The sequence below is a fragment of the Protopterus annectens genome, chromosome 1.part0, assembly GCF_019279795.1.
Source record: "Protopterus annectens isolate FY-2018-M chromosome 1.part0, PAN1.0, whole genome shotgun sequence".
NCBI classification, from domain to species: domain Eukaryota; kingdom Metazoa; phylum Chordata; order Ceratodontiformes; family Protopteridae; genus Protopterus; species Protopterus annectens.
This window is the reverse complement of record NC_056725.1, coordinates 1,926,353,783-1,926,373,482: the sequence shown is the minus strand read 5'-3', so window position 1 is coordinate 1,926,373,482 and position 19,700 is coordinate 1,926,353,783. Positions and strand designations below refer to the sequence as shown.

Here is a 19,700-nt window from a genome sequence, read left to right as displayed (position 1 = left end):
AATATTAATAAATTATGGAACTCTATATTGTCTGATATGGACAGATGGAAGCATCTAAACCTTTCATTTCTTTCAAGGGTGGCCATTATTAAAATGAATATTCTGCCTAAATTTCTTTACCAATTCTCATCATCTGATCAGATAATTTCAAAAAATTTTTTGAGTCTGTAAATAAAGCTTTGGCAAAATTCATATGGTTCCCTAAATCTGTTAGAATTTCCTATTCTAGATTGGCATTTTCAAGGACAAGGGAGGTTTGGGTTTACCTAATCTTTATCTCTATTATTTGATTGTCTCATCCAATAAACTTCTTACTATCTCTAAATTCAATAACACTTCTTATCCAAATCACTCTTTATGGATAAAATTATGGTATAATTATGTCATTTCTAATAATTTAAATCCTGAAGCTATTCCCTTTATCTCTCTGGATAGTTTATTTATTAAAAATATATCTACAGTATTTAAACAAAAGATTAGAGATTTCCAAACCTTACTCAAAATGTGTAAACTAGAAAAGATCTCGCACCATGTTCAGCCAATTCATCTAAACCCAAATATATTATTGGACAATAAACTTTTGAACTTAACAAACTATCCTTTAATTAAAAATCTAAAAGTAGGAGATGTTTTGAAATATCTTGACTTGCCTTTATCTGACTGGCGTAAGTTATTGAAAGTAAACTGGAATTACTCACCAATTCTTACACAACTAAGAGCAATAATTAAAAACAAATTTCTATCTCTGGTCCCCATAGAATCACAATTGAAAAACCTTAACACGATTATCAAAATACTTTCATCATCTGATAAAATGCTCTCAAACTCATATAAATTAATTAATTCTTTAATGATGGACCACAACTGTCTTTTATCTAATGTTTGGTTGAATTATAATTCCCAATTGTCAGAATCTCAGAAAGTCCTGGCTATTAGACACACTAAGGAATTTATCCCTTTTAAAAAATTAGCATACACACAATTAATGATTAATAATGATGCCTACTTTACCCCAATCAAATTAAACAAATTTAACCCAAATAAGTCCCCTTCGTGTTCATGCTGTTCTCATCCCCAAGCAGACCTCCTTCATATTCTATGGTATTGTCATTTTTCTCACAGATTGTGGACATCTTTGAAAGTCAGACTGCAGAAAATGGGATATCAAAAATCCACGTTGACGTGGGAATTTGCTATTCTACATATTCCATTGATTCATCTTTCAAACGTTGATATTCATGTTATCATTTTTATTTGCTCATTACTAAAACTTTATATAATACAAAATTGGATTGATCGTTCTAAATTAAAATGGGTTACTTTCCAGAAAATGGCTTTTAAATTTATTGATGCTCAAAGATACTTAGGTGGAAGTCCAAAAAAAAAAGCTATTAGAAAGGTTGTGTTAGAAAAGGTTCTAAACATATTAAATAGTTAATGTTAAATATTTTTTTTTTTTTTCTCTCTCAGGTTGCCTAACTTGTATATAGTGTACATATGGTGTATGTTTTATTTCTAAATAACTTATCAAAATCTCATGAAGGTTGTTATCACTAGATGAATCGTTATATGTTCATTTATGCCTTCTTGTTATGTATAATCTTTTAATTGTCTTGCTATTCATATAATTAATAAAAAATTTTTGAGAAAAAAAGATTTATATGGCAGTTTCATGCCAATTACATTAGTACTTTTACAAGTGTAAGACCAGTGTTAGTCTTTGCTGGAAATAGAAATGTCTTTGGAATGATTTACTTTTATAGAAACTTTTCCTTAATGATCTATTGTTATGGTACATATTCCACATAAATATGATTTTTGTGTCTTTAGAAATGATCGTCTGTATCATGGTACTGTCAGTAATATACTAACTTTCTGTAAGATATTCACTCAAAATGGCTAGAGGCTATCTGTATGAAGTCCACATTAGCTAAAAATACAACATCAGTGCTAACAGCAATCTTCACAAGAAGTTGGCTTCGTAAACAGATTGTCATCAGAAAATTGTATGTAATTTAGGACAAGAGAGTTCAAGACATTCTTGAAACAAAATGCAATTAAAATGTTTATGCACACATCCAACTACCCAGCCACATATGATCTGGATAACAGACATATCATAAATGTCTGAGAAAGCAGTCAAAGTTATAAGGTGCTCTATAGAACCCCTTAATATGTAAAACAGATAATTTTCTTGTTACCTTTAAAATGAATTGCATGTAACCACTAATACTACACCAGCTATGTTATTCTTAAACAATACATTGTGCTCCTCCTGCATAAACTTGATAAAACCAGAAGAGTACTATATAAGGGAAAGATCACAGACTCTATACCAGGAAAATAACACCTGCTACAGTCAGGAAGTAAAAATCATATGCATTAAAAGTGGTAAATGGTAAGTGAACCACAGTGATGCAAGAAATAGGCCTGGGATGTATATTATGCGGATGAAAAATAGTGCATGAAAGAGACATGCAAACCAGTTAAGAGGTATATAAAAATTAGATGACCCAGATGACTAAAAGGTAAAAAACAGACAACTGAAAAGGAAAAAAAAATCACTTAATGAGAATGAGGTGGTTCCATAGAAATGGTCATTGCCAGCATCCATCCTTTAGAGACAACCATTCTTATCCTAAGACATATATTTGACCGTGATACTAACTACAGATGCCTTGGTAACTTTACTCAGAGGCAGAGCGAAAGGTCTGGAGAGATGATAAAAGCAAGAAAAAGAGACTAGTATTGCTGGAACTAAATTCATCCTCAAGTCTTGGTGAGTACCTTCTCATGGTGGACCCTGTCTTCACAAAATCTGACCAAGATGACACTCACATATAAATTGTATTCAAATTAATTAAGTTTCAAAGCTGAAAGTGAACACTTTGGAGTCACTTCTTGAAACAGTAAGAAGGTATTTAGAGATTAAAGTCAGATTATTATGTAATTGGAAGATAGCAAGAGTGTTTTAATTACTAAGAAATACTGATATGTGAGTGTGGAAATTATTATTGAGGAGAAACTGGAAACCCACCTGCTTTGGTAGTACTAGTCTATTAGCTAGCAAGGTGTCACCAGATTGACTTTGAATCTGTTATGGGGAGATTACTCTTGTGTCCTATTATTTATTTTAGAACTCTTTTTTTGCTCAATGTTTTGAGAAGGTTGACTTGTGGTAGTAGCTGTAATGGTAGTTGAGCTAAATTGATATTCTATTATTGATGTATGTATACATGTTTTAAACCAACAAAGCAGTTAAATGAAAATTAGATAGCAAAGCTGATTGACGAAGATGATGATTTCCACAGAAAGATAACTAAATGTGTACATGCCCGATACGGATGAAAGACCAAACTGATAGATACAGTTGCTTCTACAAGAAGAAGACCAACCACATTCATTCCCTAGGAGAGATGATTGATAGAAATCAATGGACAGCAGTGAGAATGTTACTCCGAGAGAAAATCAGTACTTCTGAATGACATATCCAAGTTTAATGTTACATAAGATTTTCCATGCTAATCTTTTAATTAGATAGCTGTTACAGATAGAAAAGAAAAGGCAACACAATCTCAACTAAAAGGAAGAATGTAATGCATTATAATACAAGCATAATCCTAGTTCACTCTAGTTACAAATATTTGCAACATTTGATGAATTAAAAATGGCTATTCATACTAGCCCATAGCAACAAAAGGGTGCCCAAAAGCTATTCGCATGTTCTTCTCTAGTTAACAGGTAAGTGAAGTCATAATGTATCACCTGCTACATGGTCTCTTGTGTCAACACAAATATTGTGTCTTCTAAAAACTAGACTGTTGTTACGTTCCTTGATGTATCAGAATTCATACAGGACTTTTAGTTAAATATTTAACGATGTATTCAATACATTGCAAAATCATCCCTTGTAAACATGATTTGTAATTACAGTTTTAAAAGAAAACATATTAAGTACTCTGCACACTGCTAACCTTGACTTGGACAAGGCCTTTAATACTATTCCCTACTCTGAAATTATTAAAAAATTAGACAAACTTAATGTAAACCCCTATGTTGTTTGTGTTATTGCAGACTGGCTATCCAACACATTCTAGTTGCAAAAGTTGCTGGTACATTGTCTCTGAATGTAAAATTGCAGTTAGTGGAGTGCCACAAGGATTCATGTTATGCCCGTTCCTATTCCTCATTTGGTTAGCAGACATCCAAGCCAATATAGCAAAAGTGTGATCATGTTTGCTGATGAATCCTAGCTTGGTACTGTTATCCACTCATCCATTGATACTGAATAGCTTCAGCAAGGGTTGGAATATGTATATACCTGGTGTACTGAAATCAGTCTAACTTTAAATGTAAAAAAGTGCAGCAAAAAGCTACTCCCACCTCATATATTATAAATGGTACTCCTCTTTGAAGAGAGAAATAGTCATAAGAGGCCTGGGTACTTATGTAGACAACTCTCTTTCACTCAGTCATTGTGTTTCCACCATAGTCAGATAATCCCTCTATCTGGCCCAGTTAATTAGCAGTGGAATATCTTATAGAGCCAAAGAAGTCATCCTACCTCTCTGTTCTTCTCTTATCTGACCTATCATCAAATACAGATCCCCCTTTGACATGTACAAGTTCAAAAATGTCACTCAACTGGAAAGTCCCAAAAGATTTCTAACCAAGAAAATTAAAGGTCTTAAATCCTTCCACTATCTGAAGGATTAGTGCCACTCTTCTTATACTCAGTAGCCTACCAGCTGCTCAGAAGGGTCCTGGATCTAGCTATCTAGCTAGCAATCTATGAAAGTCCCAATCTTATTTGGCCTCCTATTTCTTTGCAAAACAAGTGCCTCTACAAACACCTGCACTTGAGACCTAAACGTTCACCAAAACATAAACAAGATTCACTGGTGGCATAGGTTCCTAACTCAACATATTTCCAGCCCAGGGAATAAGTTGTCACTACAGGTAAAACAAAGTATTACTTTCGCTACCTTTAAAGCTAGTCTTGATGACTGTATGGGTAGACACAAATTTATACCAGGCTTATCATATAAGGCCCTGCTTGATTTGGGAGGCAAGCAATATTAAGTGCTTGACAAGGGGTGTCAAGAACTTTTAAAATTGTCTGCTTAAGGATGGATATTGCAAGACATATTATGGTACCACTTACCTAGTATTATTGCTATGCTTGTATGCTTCAAAAAGACAGATGCATGTTACATTTTACATAAAAATAATGTTCTATTAAGTACTAATGACCAACTAGATCATTTGCCATGAAATTGTGGATGGTTGACAGTCCAAAACTGGTGAGAAACCGGAGTGCCAATATTGTGATATTCCAAACTGAAGATATCAAATCATTGCTACTGTGGCTATAGGGATGTTATCCAGAATGCTTAAAAGGGACCTTTCCATGCTAAAGTTATAAGAAAGAACAGTATTTATATATTTTGAGATAGCTTCCATGTGCTAGTAAAATTAATCTCATGAAATTACTGTTAGCAGTAAACAGGTGCTATCGAGCATATCTGTGAACAATTCCTGAATCCAGCATGAGATTCACGTCATTAATTAATGGTACAGATACAAGAGCATTGTCACAAAAGACAATGGTATCATACCCAGCAGAATTAAAATGAAAAGTAGCATTATATTTTCAATGCTCACTGTGCTCTCTTTTCTTATGTTCAGATGTAAAAGGGGACTAATGTTATATGCATCCATACATGCAGAGGACAGATGTGTACAACTCTTCTGGCTACACATGCCTTTGCACAAGCTGCATAGAGGTATCTTTGAAACTCATCTTTGGACTCTATGCATTTATTCCTGTTTATGTAACTGTGTTTAAGAGTGAATGTAAAACAGTAATATTACAGGCAGTCCCTGGGTTACGGACGACATCTGTTTTTTAGTCTGTCCTTAAGTTAAATTTGTATTTAAGTCAAAACAAGTAGATATGGTTCTTATTAAATGTCACTTAGTCAAATGTTTGCCTCAGTCTAGTATTTATTTTACTTTTCTTTGCATATAAAACACTTTAGAAGCACTTCCAAATTAAAAAAAAAAATCTTAAACATAATATTGTATTTTGTAGTGCTAACAATAATATTGTAAGTACAGTGTTATAACAGTACAGTAACTACTGTGTTCATATACTACAGTACAGTAGAATGTTCTATACAAAACAAATGTTAAACTTATCTTTGTAAGCTTCACTTCACATTTCTGTACTACAGGCATCACCCAAGAATGTTTTCCACTCTTTCCTGAACTTTCAGACCTCTGCCAGACCTCCTACTGTCACCTAGACCTTAGTGAGCCAGGTCCCCTACACATAACCGAAACGCCACTTACCCGACTTTCACATGATCAAGCCGAGAACACCAAAAGGACAAAATGCCGACTGCTCAGAACACCGACTGGGAACTAACGGTAAGTAACCCATTGGCCAAACCGACAAGAACACGAAAACGAAAGCAAAGACAACACACCCACGTGGGGGGCTTTGCCCCCCATACCCACACTCACCTTAACTAAATATTCCAACTCCGTGATCGCACTGCTGTGGAGGTAAGGGGCAAAGGTCGACATGCTGGTGAGCAATTACTTTCTGTTGGTTCCCAGTCGGTGTTCCAAGCGGTCTGTGTTTTGTCCTTTCGGTGTTTTCGGCTCGATCATGTGAAAGTCGGGTAAGTGGTGTTTCTGTTATGTGTAGGGGACCCAGTGAGCCACAGTTTCATTTGCCCAGTCTACTGTACAGTACAGTGACTGCTTCAATGCTGTACTGTACAAGACAGAGGTCTTAACCAATCAGATCATCAACAAAGTGATCTCTTAACCAATCAGATTGCTTGTTTTCAGTGAAGCTGGAAGTAACTGCTCTAACAAGATGTGTGAGCAGCTTCACAAATGGGGAAAGGAAAGTACAACATAATTCTTCATTTTCAATGTAAGATTTGGGCAACCTTAAGGATTTTTATTTATTTTCACGTTATTTATGACATTGTGGCAGCCCATTCTTATCTATGGGTTGTACTTATGTCAAATGTCTGTAACCCAGGGACTGTCTGTACCGTCATGTAGAGTTTTGTATAAGATAACACAAATTGCTGCTAGCTATAGCTGTATAGAAAGGCAGAGAGTCCAACTGCCAGCAGCAATGGCAACCAACATAATTTTGACAGTATTCATTGAATTTGTAGTAAACGTAATGTTTTAAATTGAATTCTGTTTATTCTAAGTGAGTGATCTAAGCTCAGTCTTCAATGTCAGCAATGTATGCAATTAAATTAATAATGTGCTATGAAATGTGTTTCATCTGATGGCATTTAGTGCTATGATGTGTAGCTGTCATGCTGTGGTACAGCACTTTATGTATGCAGCTCCTCACTTCCCTGATAGACTCAGACTTCCTTGTTTCTAATGGATCCCCAACTCTGTTTATTAGCTGCTATGTCTAAATGACACTTAATGCTATGTACTACTTTATAACTCAAATGACATAACACAGGCATACATGTCTTGGAGTACAGGACTCCTTGAATAGGATTTAATACTCTAAATTATTTCACACAGTAATGTACTTCTTTTTTATTCTAGGAAGCTTTTGATTACCTAAAAAAATCACTGAAGACTAGACTAGAAGTATTTGGTGATTTCAGTGAAAATGTGGCAGAAACCTATTACAAACTAGGTAGTATTTCCATGGCTGATGGAGATGTGAAAAAGGCATCCAAGTTTCTTAAAAAGGTACTAACAAAACATATCATATTAATCGTTCTGTTTACATTTTAGCTGTTCATTTTCTCAGACATAATTTTACAAGTGAAATTTTACAGAATGCTACAGTTTGCTAGTATTATATGTATGGTTCTTATAGTTCAAGTTATTTTTGTTTTTGTTAAAATAATTGTTAAGTCTGTGATCTGACGTAGTTTATTTCATTTGGTCTTCAACCTGTGGGTTACAGATCCATATCAGATCCGAGCCGGCAACTTTTGCTAGCATCAGTTCCAAGCTCCAGACTCCTTCCCTTACCCATAATACACCTCCATTGCCTTCCATCCCCAGATCTCATTTGCCACAAATTGCTTCAGTCTCATGTCTTCAGAGCTCCAACTAACAGTGGGTTTAAAACCTTTTGTGAGTAGCCAATTTTCTAAATTTCTCTCAGTTAGTGTTAGTGTAGGTTCTCCTTCTCCTCCCCTCACTTGGTGCATCGAGTGTTAGTGTTTTTAAGTTAGAGTAGTTTGTTCTGTGGTGCCCCTCCCCCCAGTGTTTTCTATAGTCTAGCATGGTGAGTGGGTGTATGTGTGTGTGTTATTATTTAGAAAGAACTTGCCTGTTTTTTTTTCCAAGGCTATCTTTCCAACTTTAGGATGGCTGAAAAGCTTGTTTTCAAGCTCTGCACATAGTGTGGCCATAAGCTATTCCCAGCGGATGGCCACACTCTGTGTGTTTTGTGCTTGGGTGTGGCCCCCCTGAGTGTGGATTGTAGCATTTGTGTGGGCTTCATCCCCCACGCCCTAAAGGATAGAAAGGCCAAGTTGGCCCTAAAAGGTCTTCTTCCTCCTTCCGACTCTCTTTCCTCGTCTTCAGCTTCTGTCACAGCGGCTGCTGTGGCCGCTTCTCCCTCCTCTCTTCCCCTGGCTTCTCCTCCCTCCCAGGCTGGGACTCAACCTCCTGTACCAAAGCCTGTGGTAGCAGAGCAGAAGAGGGGTAGAGAAAGGGAGAGAGAGAGTCAAAGATGAGGAAAAAGAGGAAGAGGTCCTCGAACCTCGCTTCTCCAAGCAAGACAGCATGAATCCGTGACTCCACTCATCTCCAATCTCTGAAGTTCTCCCTGGAGCCAGAGGAGACATGTCCTGCCTCTCAGGCCTTGGTGCCCTGACCCGCCAGTTCAGAGTCTGTGGCCTTGTCACAGTCCACCTGTTCCTTGTCAGATATAGATCTGGATAAAATGATGAGGCGCTTTATCCGTACACAGATCCAGATGGGGGTCTTGCCAGCCCCCCTCCATATGGAGGGGGGAGCTCGCTTCCTTTCTTTCAACCCATTTCTCCTTCTGCAATCTGACCTTCTGGTTCAGTGTACTAGGATCCGAGATTGGTTTTCGTTAGGGGGTCGGCGCCGACGGTACCTGCTTCCTCGATGCCGACAGCTGCCTGGAGCATTTCAGATCTGACTAGTTCGGATCCGAGCCGCTCTCGGAGCCGCAGCTTGGGTATCAGATCCGAGGGAGTGGAACCTTTTTCATCGGCTCTAACTTTGTTAGGTCAGGTTCCCTCCCTCGGATCTCCATCCACCTCGGGCCCAGCTCCGATTCTCGCGTCGGACCCCGGGAGACCAACCTCCTTATTGGTTTCTCAGGAGGTTTGGTCTCCTTCGGTGTTCAATGTGGTAGAAAGGGTTCTCTCCATCGGATCGAGACCCCTGACTGCCCCCTTGGACTCCTCCCAGGCCCCCTCGGCTCTGTCTATAGTCCCCTTTGTCCTACCAGAGGGACAGCCTGTGCTCAAAGAGCACCAGACGGTTCCCCCTGAGGAACAAATGGCTTGTGAGCACCCCCCAGAGAGCCCCACCGGAGATGTGCCTCACAAGCATACATGCAAGAGAAGGCACTTGGATTCCCCTGAGTCCCTTGCTGAAGACACGGACTTAGATGATGGAGAAGGTTCTCTAAGGTCACCTCCCGAGGATGTCTCCTTTGGAGACATCATGGAGATCCTGCACCAGCGGGGAGTTTGGTCTGCCCCCAAACCTTCTTCTGATGAGTCTGTGTTCCTGGAGGCTTTCAGCACGGGCCTGTCTACTTCCTGGGTGTCCCCTCCCACTGATCCTTTGGTGGATTTGGTCACCTCATGGGCATGGAAGGATCCGGACACCATGGAACCCATCCCAAAGTGACCTGATAAAATCCTAAGCCTCCTCATTGATAGTCCATCTTGGAATAAGGGCTCCCCCGTGGACACCATGGTGGTAGCAGCCGCTAAGAAGGAACTTGCCCAGGAGAGTTCCTCGGTCCACCTTCCTGACCAAGAGTCACGGATGATGGGCCGCCTTGGGAAGTGGGTGTATGCTTCAGCTACCTTTTCAGTTAGGGCGCTGAATTATTTGGCCCATGTCACCAGACTCCAATGTGACCTAGTAAAGGAGCTGGAGGAGTTTCCTGTCAAGTCCATGTCGCAGAAGGACAAGACTTTGTTCTCCACGAGGATGGCCACTTTAAAAGCAGTATCTAACATATCCATGTGACTCCTCTCCCATGCTGCGGAAGGAGCGGCTAGGCTGGCCTGGTTTGGTGTGTCCATGAGGCGTTATGCCATGCTCAGGTTATGTCAATTTTCCAAACCCTTCAAGGCATTGTTTGCCAATGCCCCTTATGACGGCTCTACACTCTTCGTAAGACCATCAAGGAGACATTAGTCCAGAGTGAGAAGGACAGGAAAACACTGTCTGCCATTGGGATCTGCTTCTCTAACCCTCAAAGGTCCTTTTCTCGGAACCAGAGAGGGCAAAAGAAGATGTGGTTCCGGAAGTCACAGTATTCCCGGGACACTCAGGGCTCTTTTTCCTCCAGAGGCAGAGGGGGACAGAATGGATGCTGGCCCAGAGGCAGAGGGGGTCCCTGGAACTTCTGGTCTTGAGAACCTTTCTCGGACAGACTCAGGCAGCAACCCTGAGGGGTTGCCCGACTGCTGTACTCTGGAGGCAGTCGGGGGATGATTGTCCTTGCATCCAGCGGCATGGGAGTCCATAACAATGGACCGCTGAGTGCTTCAAATCATATCCAGAAGATACCCTATCCCCTTTGTTGGTTCCTCCATACCTCTCAGACACATCCCGGATGTACCACCCACACAAAGGGAGGCAGCAGTACAGGAAATTTCCAAGCTGCTAGTAAAATGAGCCATCAAAACTGCCCCCCCATATCAGTCCAGATCAGGCTTCTACTCCAGGTTCTTTTTGGTGCCAAAGAAAACGGGGGACTTAAGGCCCATTCTGGATCTATCTACCCTGAACCTGTCAGTTGCCAAAGAGAATTTCCGGATGGTCATGTTACAGTCCATCATGCTGTACCTGCAAGAGAGTGACTGGATGTGCTCGTTAGACCTCCAGGATGCATACTATCACATAAAAATGCACAGAAGTTCCAGTAGGTTCCTCCACTTCCAGCTAGAAGTCAATCTTTACCAATTTTGAGCCCTATCCTTTGGTCTCACCACAGCCCCCAAGGTGTTCACCAAAGTGATGGTGGTTGTAGCGGCTCACCTGAGGCTTCAGGGGATTCAGGTCTATCCGTACCCAGACGATTATCTCCTCACTGCTCCCACCAGTCGTCTACTTTCTCAAACCAGGGATTATTTCCTGACACTTGCCCTGCATTTGGGGATCACAATCAACACATCCAAATCTCTCCTAGATCCTTTACAAGTGATAGACTACATTGGTGCCAGGATAGATACTCTTCAGTGCAAAATATTCCTGACCTCAGAGAGAGTTAAAAACCTGAGGATGCATGTCTCCCTGATCTACCGTTCTCATTTCCAATGGCAGAATCGGTGTTGAGGGCCCTAGGCTCGTTGGCAGCGACCATAACTCTTCTCCTGTTTGCTCGGTTACACATGAGGATTCTACAGTGGACTCTAGCTGTTCAATGGTCCCTGTTGGAACTGCCATTGACATATCCAATTCAACTCAGTCAAGTCTGTCGGTCGTCCCTCATATGGTGGATGAGCTCTCCGGACATTTTGGAGGGACGACCTTTTGTTCCAGCCCTGGCCCAAACCACAGTGACCACAGATGCCTCCCAACTTGGGTGGGGGGGGCATAGTTCGGGCAGGACAGTCCAAGGCCTGTGGTCCCCCATAGAGACCAGCTTGCATATAAATGTCCTAGAGATGAGGGCGGTCCTTCTAGTGTTGCAGGCCCTTCATGCCTTTCTTCCTCTGGGGATGATTGCTATTCAGTCAGACAACATGTCAGTGATCTGGTATATCAACAAACAGGGAAGGACCAGATCTTACCCCCTTTATCGCAAGGCCATGAGAATGTGGGAATGGGCAATCTCCATCAGTCGCGTGGGACCTTACTATGGTTCTTCAAGCTCTGGTTGCTCCGCCTTTCGAGCCTGCCGCAACTGCAGATGTAAAATTTTTATCTTGGAAAACAGCTTTTCTGGTGGCTATTACCTCTGCAAGAAGGGTTTCAGAATTACAGGCCTTGTCCATCAAAATTCCGTACATGATTTTTCACAAAGACAGATTTTTCCTTTGTACCAATCCATCCCTTCTTCCTAAGGTGGAATCACCAGTCGATATCAGTCAGACTATCAATTTGTCTGTCTTTTTTCCTAAATTTACAAACAAGATGGAATACAAACTCCACATGTTGGATGTTCATAGACAGTTATGATTCTATTTACACAGGACAAAAAATTTCTGTAAATCTGATCAATTGTATGTTTCCTTCTATAAACCCTTTTTGGGGAACCTATCTCCAAGGTCACTATAGCCAGATGGATTTCTTCATCCATCCTGCAGGTCTATAAGGACAGAGGCATTTCTCCTCCAGGTCAGGTGAAAGTTCATTCCACTAGGTCCATGGCTACGTCTGTGGCCTTTTGGTCTAGAGTGTCTTTGGATGATATTTGTTCTGCAGCTACTTGGTCCTCATCTCATACATTTATTTCATTATAAATTGGATTTGACTTCCAGAAGGAGAGCATCCTTTGGTTCCGCGGTGCTCCAGAATATCCTTCCATGAGGGCCTCCCAGGAGTTTAGTAGCTGGGGACTCTGTCCCACACGTTGAAGACCAAACGAAATAAACTACTTCAGATAAAGAAGTTATGTACTCACCATAATGTTCCATCTGAGTAGTTGTACTTCATTTGTCTTCAACTGTCCCTCCCTCCTTCCCCCGGACCTTGGCGCATGATCAGCCTATGGGCTGCAGTATAGGCCACAAGTAAATCTTTCAGGTCGGGTTCTCAGTTCAGCAAACTCGATCTGGGGATGGAAGGCAGTGGAGGTGTATTATGGGTAAGGGGAGGAGTTTGGAGCTCGGAGCTGATGCTAGAAAAAGTTGCCGGCTCGGATCCGATACAGATCTGTAACCTACAGGTTGAAGACAAATGAAGTACAACTACTCAGATGGAATATTATGGTGAGTACATAACTTCTTTATTCAGAACTAAGGCAACTGTAGAGGTTAATCTGTGCATTTTTTGCCAGGTACATGATGAATTGTTCAAGTTATCTCAAGCAAGCAAAAAAAGTATTGTTACAGTCTTTGGCTAAGTGATGGAAACATCTTTCTCATAAATACTCATAAGTTCATGATATAGTGTTCAGACCTGAAGACTATTGAGGAACAGGAATTCATTGAAATTTATGCTATAACCCTCATCTCCCATCCAGTTATCAAGTCTTACTTTAAACAATTCTACGTTCAGGAAAAGCATAATTTTGCATGATATTTTATTCCAAATTTTTACTGTCAGATCTTCATCTCTGATCACTGCTGCAGTAGCTTTAGGTTATATATTGCCAAGGATATAACAGCAAGCCAACTTCCAAAGCTTCAGGGTACCTTCTGTGCTCCCAAACTGTTATGCAGCGTCAGCTGAGCTTCAGAAAAGACAAGTTTGGGGGAAAAGCCCTTCAAGAGCATTACTGCTGTCAAAGAATACACACCTCTGAGGATTTCGAGGATTGGCAGTCAGCTTCTTCTTTCCTTTACTAGGCAGAGAAGTTTCCTTTGGGGAAAAACTTCCATTTTCTAAATTTTGTTAATGTTTTCTTACTTTCCTGTTCAGGAAAGTTATTTTAACTCTTGTGTTTTAAAGAACTGTTTCAAAACTGTAGCGTACTTTTAAATGGAGCTGTCATTTTCTTTAAGTCAGTTTAAAAGTGGTGTCAAGTAACTGAAAACATTTTTTTTTCTGTGGAGAAATTGTGTTCATTTTACTTTTTGGGGTTGGTATAATGTAAAGTGCTTTTTACTGGGTTTGTTTTTCTGTCAAAAAAGTAACTTTGTGGACTGGTAGTGTTTACCAGCAATTGCTGCTGGTCTTCCATGGGAAATAGGCACAATTTTCAACTTGACCATGAAACAGACCAAAGGTCCTACGGTTGTTTATTCTTCCAGCCACGCAAAGAAAATAATAGCTAACAGCCTTTGCCACACAGCAAGCTAGCAATTTGTCTCAGCCTCAGGTAGGTGACCCTACTGTAGCCATTTGTTGTACCTCAGACAACTCATCTTTTACCCCGGATCCCTCTGGTATAGCACCTACAACCACTATGGACTGGGGGTTATCCACATCTTCTGCAACTGTTGGGGTCCCTTCAATGGGCAGTGGAGAGTCACTCTTGTCAGTTCTGAGAGAGGGAACAGGAAAGGTTTCCTTGTTGTGTCAGAATGTTGTTCCAATCCCTGGGAAAGTTGCTGCCATTAGTAAAAAGGTTGGCCCCATTTTTCCTGTCATAAAGAAACAGAAAACCACGCATGTATCTACTCATCTTCAATTTTCTTTTGTTTACTGGGTCTGGCTCACAGTTTTATTCAGGCTATTGATCCTTCTTGTAAAGTAGTTTCTGGTAAAAGAAAAGAGGTTTCATTGTTTCCTGAAGAGATTCAAGATTCAGAAACTGAACAGAAAGATGCAGGGACATACACATTTTTTTTCCTGAGATGTCTGATTCAGACTCAGAGGAGAGCTGAATTTTTGATTGTCCCTGTGGGATTTTACTTTCTCTGAGACTATTGCTAAATTGTGCCAGTGTTTTCAGTGGGAGAACACTGAGGTTTTTCAGTCCCTCAGAAAATACTATGAGTTGTTACAGAAGGATTTTCCTGAACCTACACCCAATCCTCCTGTTCTGTCTGCTTTAGAGGATGTGTTTGTATTATTGCCTGCAGTTTTCCTGATAGTCATCCAGCTGCCCCTAAAAAGGCAGATATAATTTATAAAGTTTCTCAGTCTTTTAAAATTTTATACACTATTCCCAAATGTGTCCCACCAGCTATAGCTTTAGTTGATTCCACTGCTGTTAACACTTAGATCTGATGTTGTCTGTCTTCATTATTCTTGACTGTTGGGTTTGGTTCCAAACCCTCGGAACTTACTTGGCTGTTATATCAAGCTCGCACCAACCAAAAACTCTCAAGCTAAGGCTATCCATACTGCCTCTCTGCCCTTTACCTCAGATCTTGTTTGCCGCATAGAAAATCAGACGCGTCAGCCATTGCTGTCATCTAAGTGCTCAAATTTTTTGTTGTATGACTATCTAATTTTTCTGGTAGTTTCTTTAATTTCTAAAGTTCTCATTGGTGTGAGTGACTCTATATCTATATCTATTCCTTAACCCATTTTTTTATCTCTAGGTATCCTACTTTACCATCGTTGGTATAGTCCTCTCCTTCCCCTCTACCTGTTGGTAATCCTTTGATACCATCACTGGTATCCTGTCTCCTTTTCCTTCCTTCTTACTTCTGTTTCCCTCCTTTTGGGGTAACCTTCAATTACCATTGCTGGTATAATTAAAAAAAAACAAAAAAAAAAACAAAACTTGATCCTTACCTTTCCTGTTTGACGAGTGATCATGTCTGTGTGTGTGTGTGTGTGTGTGTGTGTGTGTGTGTGTGTGTGTGTGTGTGTGTGTGTGTGTGTGTGTGTGTCTGTGTGTGTGTCTGTGTGATGTTTTCTGGCTAGAAAAATGGCAAAAAAGCAAAATGGAACCCCCAGGGTTCAAACAATATAGGGACTGTGGCAGGAAAATGCCCAATTCCAAAGGGCATCTTTCATGCATTTATTGCTTGTGTGTCCCTCATCTTGAAATCCAACCTCATGCAAATTCTGCAAGGGTTTCAGTGCCCGAACTCTTTCAGAGAGGCAAAACAAGTTGACTCTTAAGGGATTACTAAAATGCCCTTTTAGTGAAGTTGTCTCTGAGGTGGAGACTTCTAAATCTCCGAAGATAGAATAAAAAAAAAAACAGAGCCATTCGGAACCGTCTTCCCTCAAGGTACACGAATCTAAGACTCCAAAATCTCAGTTTTTGACTCATTCATTGGAACCGAAGCCAAAAGTTCCAAAGAGTACACCTGAAACTGATTATATCTTCCATGGTGCCATGTACCATTGAAACTACCCAGACACCTACAGCCCCAACCTTGTCTTCGGTGCCAACAACCTCTCCAGCACCAATAGTGGCCCCCTCAAATATTTTGGTTCCATCTTCTCCTGCCAAGCAACATTCTGTTCAGCAGACCAGGGTTTCAAAGGTCGAGATGCTAAGTAATGCCAGAACTAGATGCTCCCTATCAATAGACCCCTTTTTGGGTCAGCAGTTAAACCCCTTTGTAGAAAGACCAGAATCACCTTTGAGAATGTCCATCCTCTCCTCCAGGAGTCTATCAGAACTGGATGTCGTTAGATTGGTGGATCATCTCTTGGCAGCCAGAGGTCTTCCTACTCCCTCCTGGACCTCCCTCCTGGAGCTAAGATTTACTCTCCCATGACTCCTACATATCTTCCTCCTTCAACCTCTCCACAGGTCTTGGAGCCCACTACTTCAAAAATCCCAGTGCCAGCTACATTGTTGCCAACAGTGGATCTCACCTTGGTACCAGAACCGGCTCTATGGTCTTTGGCTCCATCATAGCTGTCACACCCATGGGACCGAGATTTGGCTGCCTGCTGTGGGATCCCTGGATCAAATCTGATTTTTTCCATGGCACCGTCTATGGTTCCTGGTGCCCTGGCAGTTACAAGTCCTCACTCGGCTCCTATTCTGGGTGGGGGCTCATCAGAGCAGGGTGTGATCCTGGTTCTGAGGTTGTCTTTCTCGGTTCCGGGCTCCCATCCCAGTTCGGGCAGGCCTGCCTTCCAGATTTTGGAGAGAGCCCTAGCCACAGCAGGCTCACAGTTGGTTCCAGTCCTGTCAGAGTGCCACATTTTTGTACCCTCTGGCTTGCGGCTTCCACAATCTGCTACTTCAGGACAGTGGGCACAAGTGCAGGAAAATACCCCACTGCAGGGTCCCCTCTCTTTGGAATCCTCCTCAGATCTTCCCCCTGAGGAGCCAACCTGTAAGAAATCATGCAAGAGGAATCAATTGGATTCTCCAAAAGAATCGGTCATGGAGGATACAGGTTACGATGAAGGGGAAGGGTCTTCATGAACTTCCCCTGAAGATGTCTCCTTTGGAGACATCCTGGAAATTCTAAAACAGAGAGGTGATTGGAAGCCTTCAAACCCACCCTGTGAGGAATCTGTTTTCTTGCAGGCTTTTTGTGCCCAGGCATCTACTGCTTTAACGACCTTCGCTATTCTGTCCTTGAATTTGTTGGGGCATTTCACTCGAATTCAAATGGATCTGATAACCAAGCTTTCAGACACCTTGGCAGGAGCAGTGTCTGACGTGGTCTGGAATAAGGTTGCCTCCCAGCTTGCCACTTTGGAGCTGATCTCTAATTTGTCCATGCAGCTTATTGCACATACAGCCATAGGGACATCTAGGGCAGTGGGTACAGGCGTTGCCATTAGGTGCCAAAACTTGGATGCGCTTGTGTGACTTTGCAGCCCCATTCAAGTCTTCCTTTGTCAACGCTCCCATGGATGCTACTTCATTGTTTGGCCCAAAAGTCAGAGACACATTAGCCAGGTGTGAGAAGAACAGGAAGACCCTTCCTGCTGTGGACATGCCTTTTTCCATTCCACAATTACCTTATTCCAGGAATCAGAGGAGTGGAAAGATGTGGTTCAAGAAGAGTCAAAGGCCTATCGGGACACACATGGCGAGTATTACCCCCGAGGCAGAGGGGGAAACTCTTCTGGACGATGCCCTTCATATGGCAGGGAGGGGGTCCATGTAACCAGGGGTCCAGGGATTCATTTTCCAGACAACACTACCAGCACTCCTGAGCTTGGCCCAATTGCTTACCTCTGGAAGCAGTCGGGAGAAGATTTTCTCTGCACCACGCAGCCTGGCTTTCTATAACATCAGATTCCTGGGTGCAGACAATCATTACCAGAGGTTACTGCATCCCCTTCTATTTTTTTCCCAAACCTCAAAGGTACATTTCCAGTGTTCCACCCAGTCAGAGGAATATAGCAGCACTAGAAGTTCAAAAGCTGCTTCAGAAAAGACTCATCCAAACAGTCCCACCAGACCACATAGGATCGGGATTTTACTCCAGATTCTTTTTACTGCCAAAAAAGACAAGGGACTGGAGGCCAGTCTTGGACCTCAGTGTATTGAACAAGTTTGTACAACAGACAAAATTCCTTATGGTCACGGTTCAGTCTATCCTTCCTTTTCTGGAGAAAGATGATTGGATGTGTTCTATAGATCTTCAGGATGCATATTACCACATAAAGATGGACAAATGCTCGAGAAGATATCTCCACTTTCGGCTGGGAGCCAGTCATTACCAATTTTGAGCATTGCCCTTTGGTCTCATCACAACCCCCAAGGTGTTCACCAAATGCTTGGCAGTTGTAGCAGCTCACTTAAGGCTGCAGGGATTCCGTGTGTTTCCATATCTAGACGATTGGCTCCTCACTGCCCACACCAGGCATCTACTGCATTGCTCCATAGAATCTGTTCTACACCTTGCTCAGTTCTTAGGCATTTCAGTCAACAAAGAAAAATCACATCTCCCACAAAGGACCTAGAATTTATCGGAGCAAAACTAAATACAAAATCCTGTGTGGCCTCCCTTCCTCACCACAGGTTGTTAAAGTTGAGGTCTCAACTTCAAGTGATACTCTCTCAAGACAAAATTCCTGTTCATCTGGTTCTACAACTTCTTGGGTCCATGGCAGTTACAATCACTTTAGCCCCCCAGCGAGGTACCACATGAGGCTGCTTCAATGGCTGCTGGCATCACAATGGTCACTTTTAACTCACCCCTTGGTGGATGAAGCCAGAAGAGAATCTGTGGAGTTGTCCTTTCTACCCCCCTCAGCCCAGGATCATAGTGATCACGGATGCTTCCCTGATAGGGCGGGGGAGCATTTTCAGGGAAAGACAGTCCAAGGTGCTTGGTCCCCTCAAAAGGCCAATCTGCACATCAATGTCCTAGAATGGACGGCAGTGCTTTTAGTATTACAAGCATTCCAGTTTGCCCTTCCTTCAGGGACAATTGTTATCCAGTCCGACAACATATCAGTAGTCTGGTACAACAACAAATAGGGGGGAACCAGGTCCTATCCTCTATGTCGGGAAGATTTAAGAGTTTGGCAATGGGGAATCACCTCCAACTGCTTTCTAATAGCAACACATATTCTGGGGGATTCTAATGTGATTGCGGAAAAACTAAGCAGGTGTATCTTTCTACCTCATGAGTGGTCTCTCAATCCCAACGTAGCAATGAGAATCTTTCATCAGTGGGATCAGCCATGCTGTGACCTGTTTGCCTCTCCCATAAACCCCAGATGCAGCAGCTACTTTGCCCTAGTTCCCCCTCGCTGGAGTCCCTGAGAGATGCACTTCTCCATGCTTGGCCCCCGGGACTTCTGTATGCCTTCCCACCAATCCCTCTAATTCCCCAATTTCTGAGGAAAGCCCAATGGTTGAGAAGCAAAGTGATTCTCATTGCACCTTATTGGCCCCGTCAAGTCTGTTTTCCTTTTCAGTGGCCTCAACTAGTTCACCGCCCGTGGACTCTGGATCCAACTCCAGATCTGTT

General features: G+C 41.8%; 1 protein-coding gene across 1 annotated transcript in view; it reads left to right on the top strand.

Annotated features, from left to right (window-relative positions):
* TTC23L (tetratricopeptide repeat domain 23 like) overlaps window positions 1-19,700 on the top strand; it is an 893,819-nt gene that overhangs the window by 784,629 nt on the left and 89,490 nt on the right. Inside the window, exon 10 of the mRNA XM_044070199.1 lies at window positions 7,600-7,749. Coding sequence (XP_043926134.1) covers window positions 7,600-7,749 — 150 coding nt within the window. The remainder of the gene's footprint in view (window positions 1-7,599; window positions 7,750-19,700) is intronic.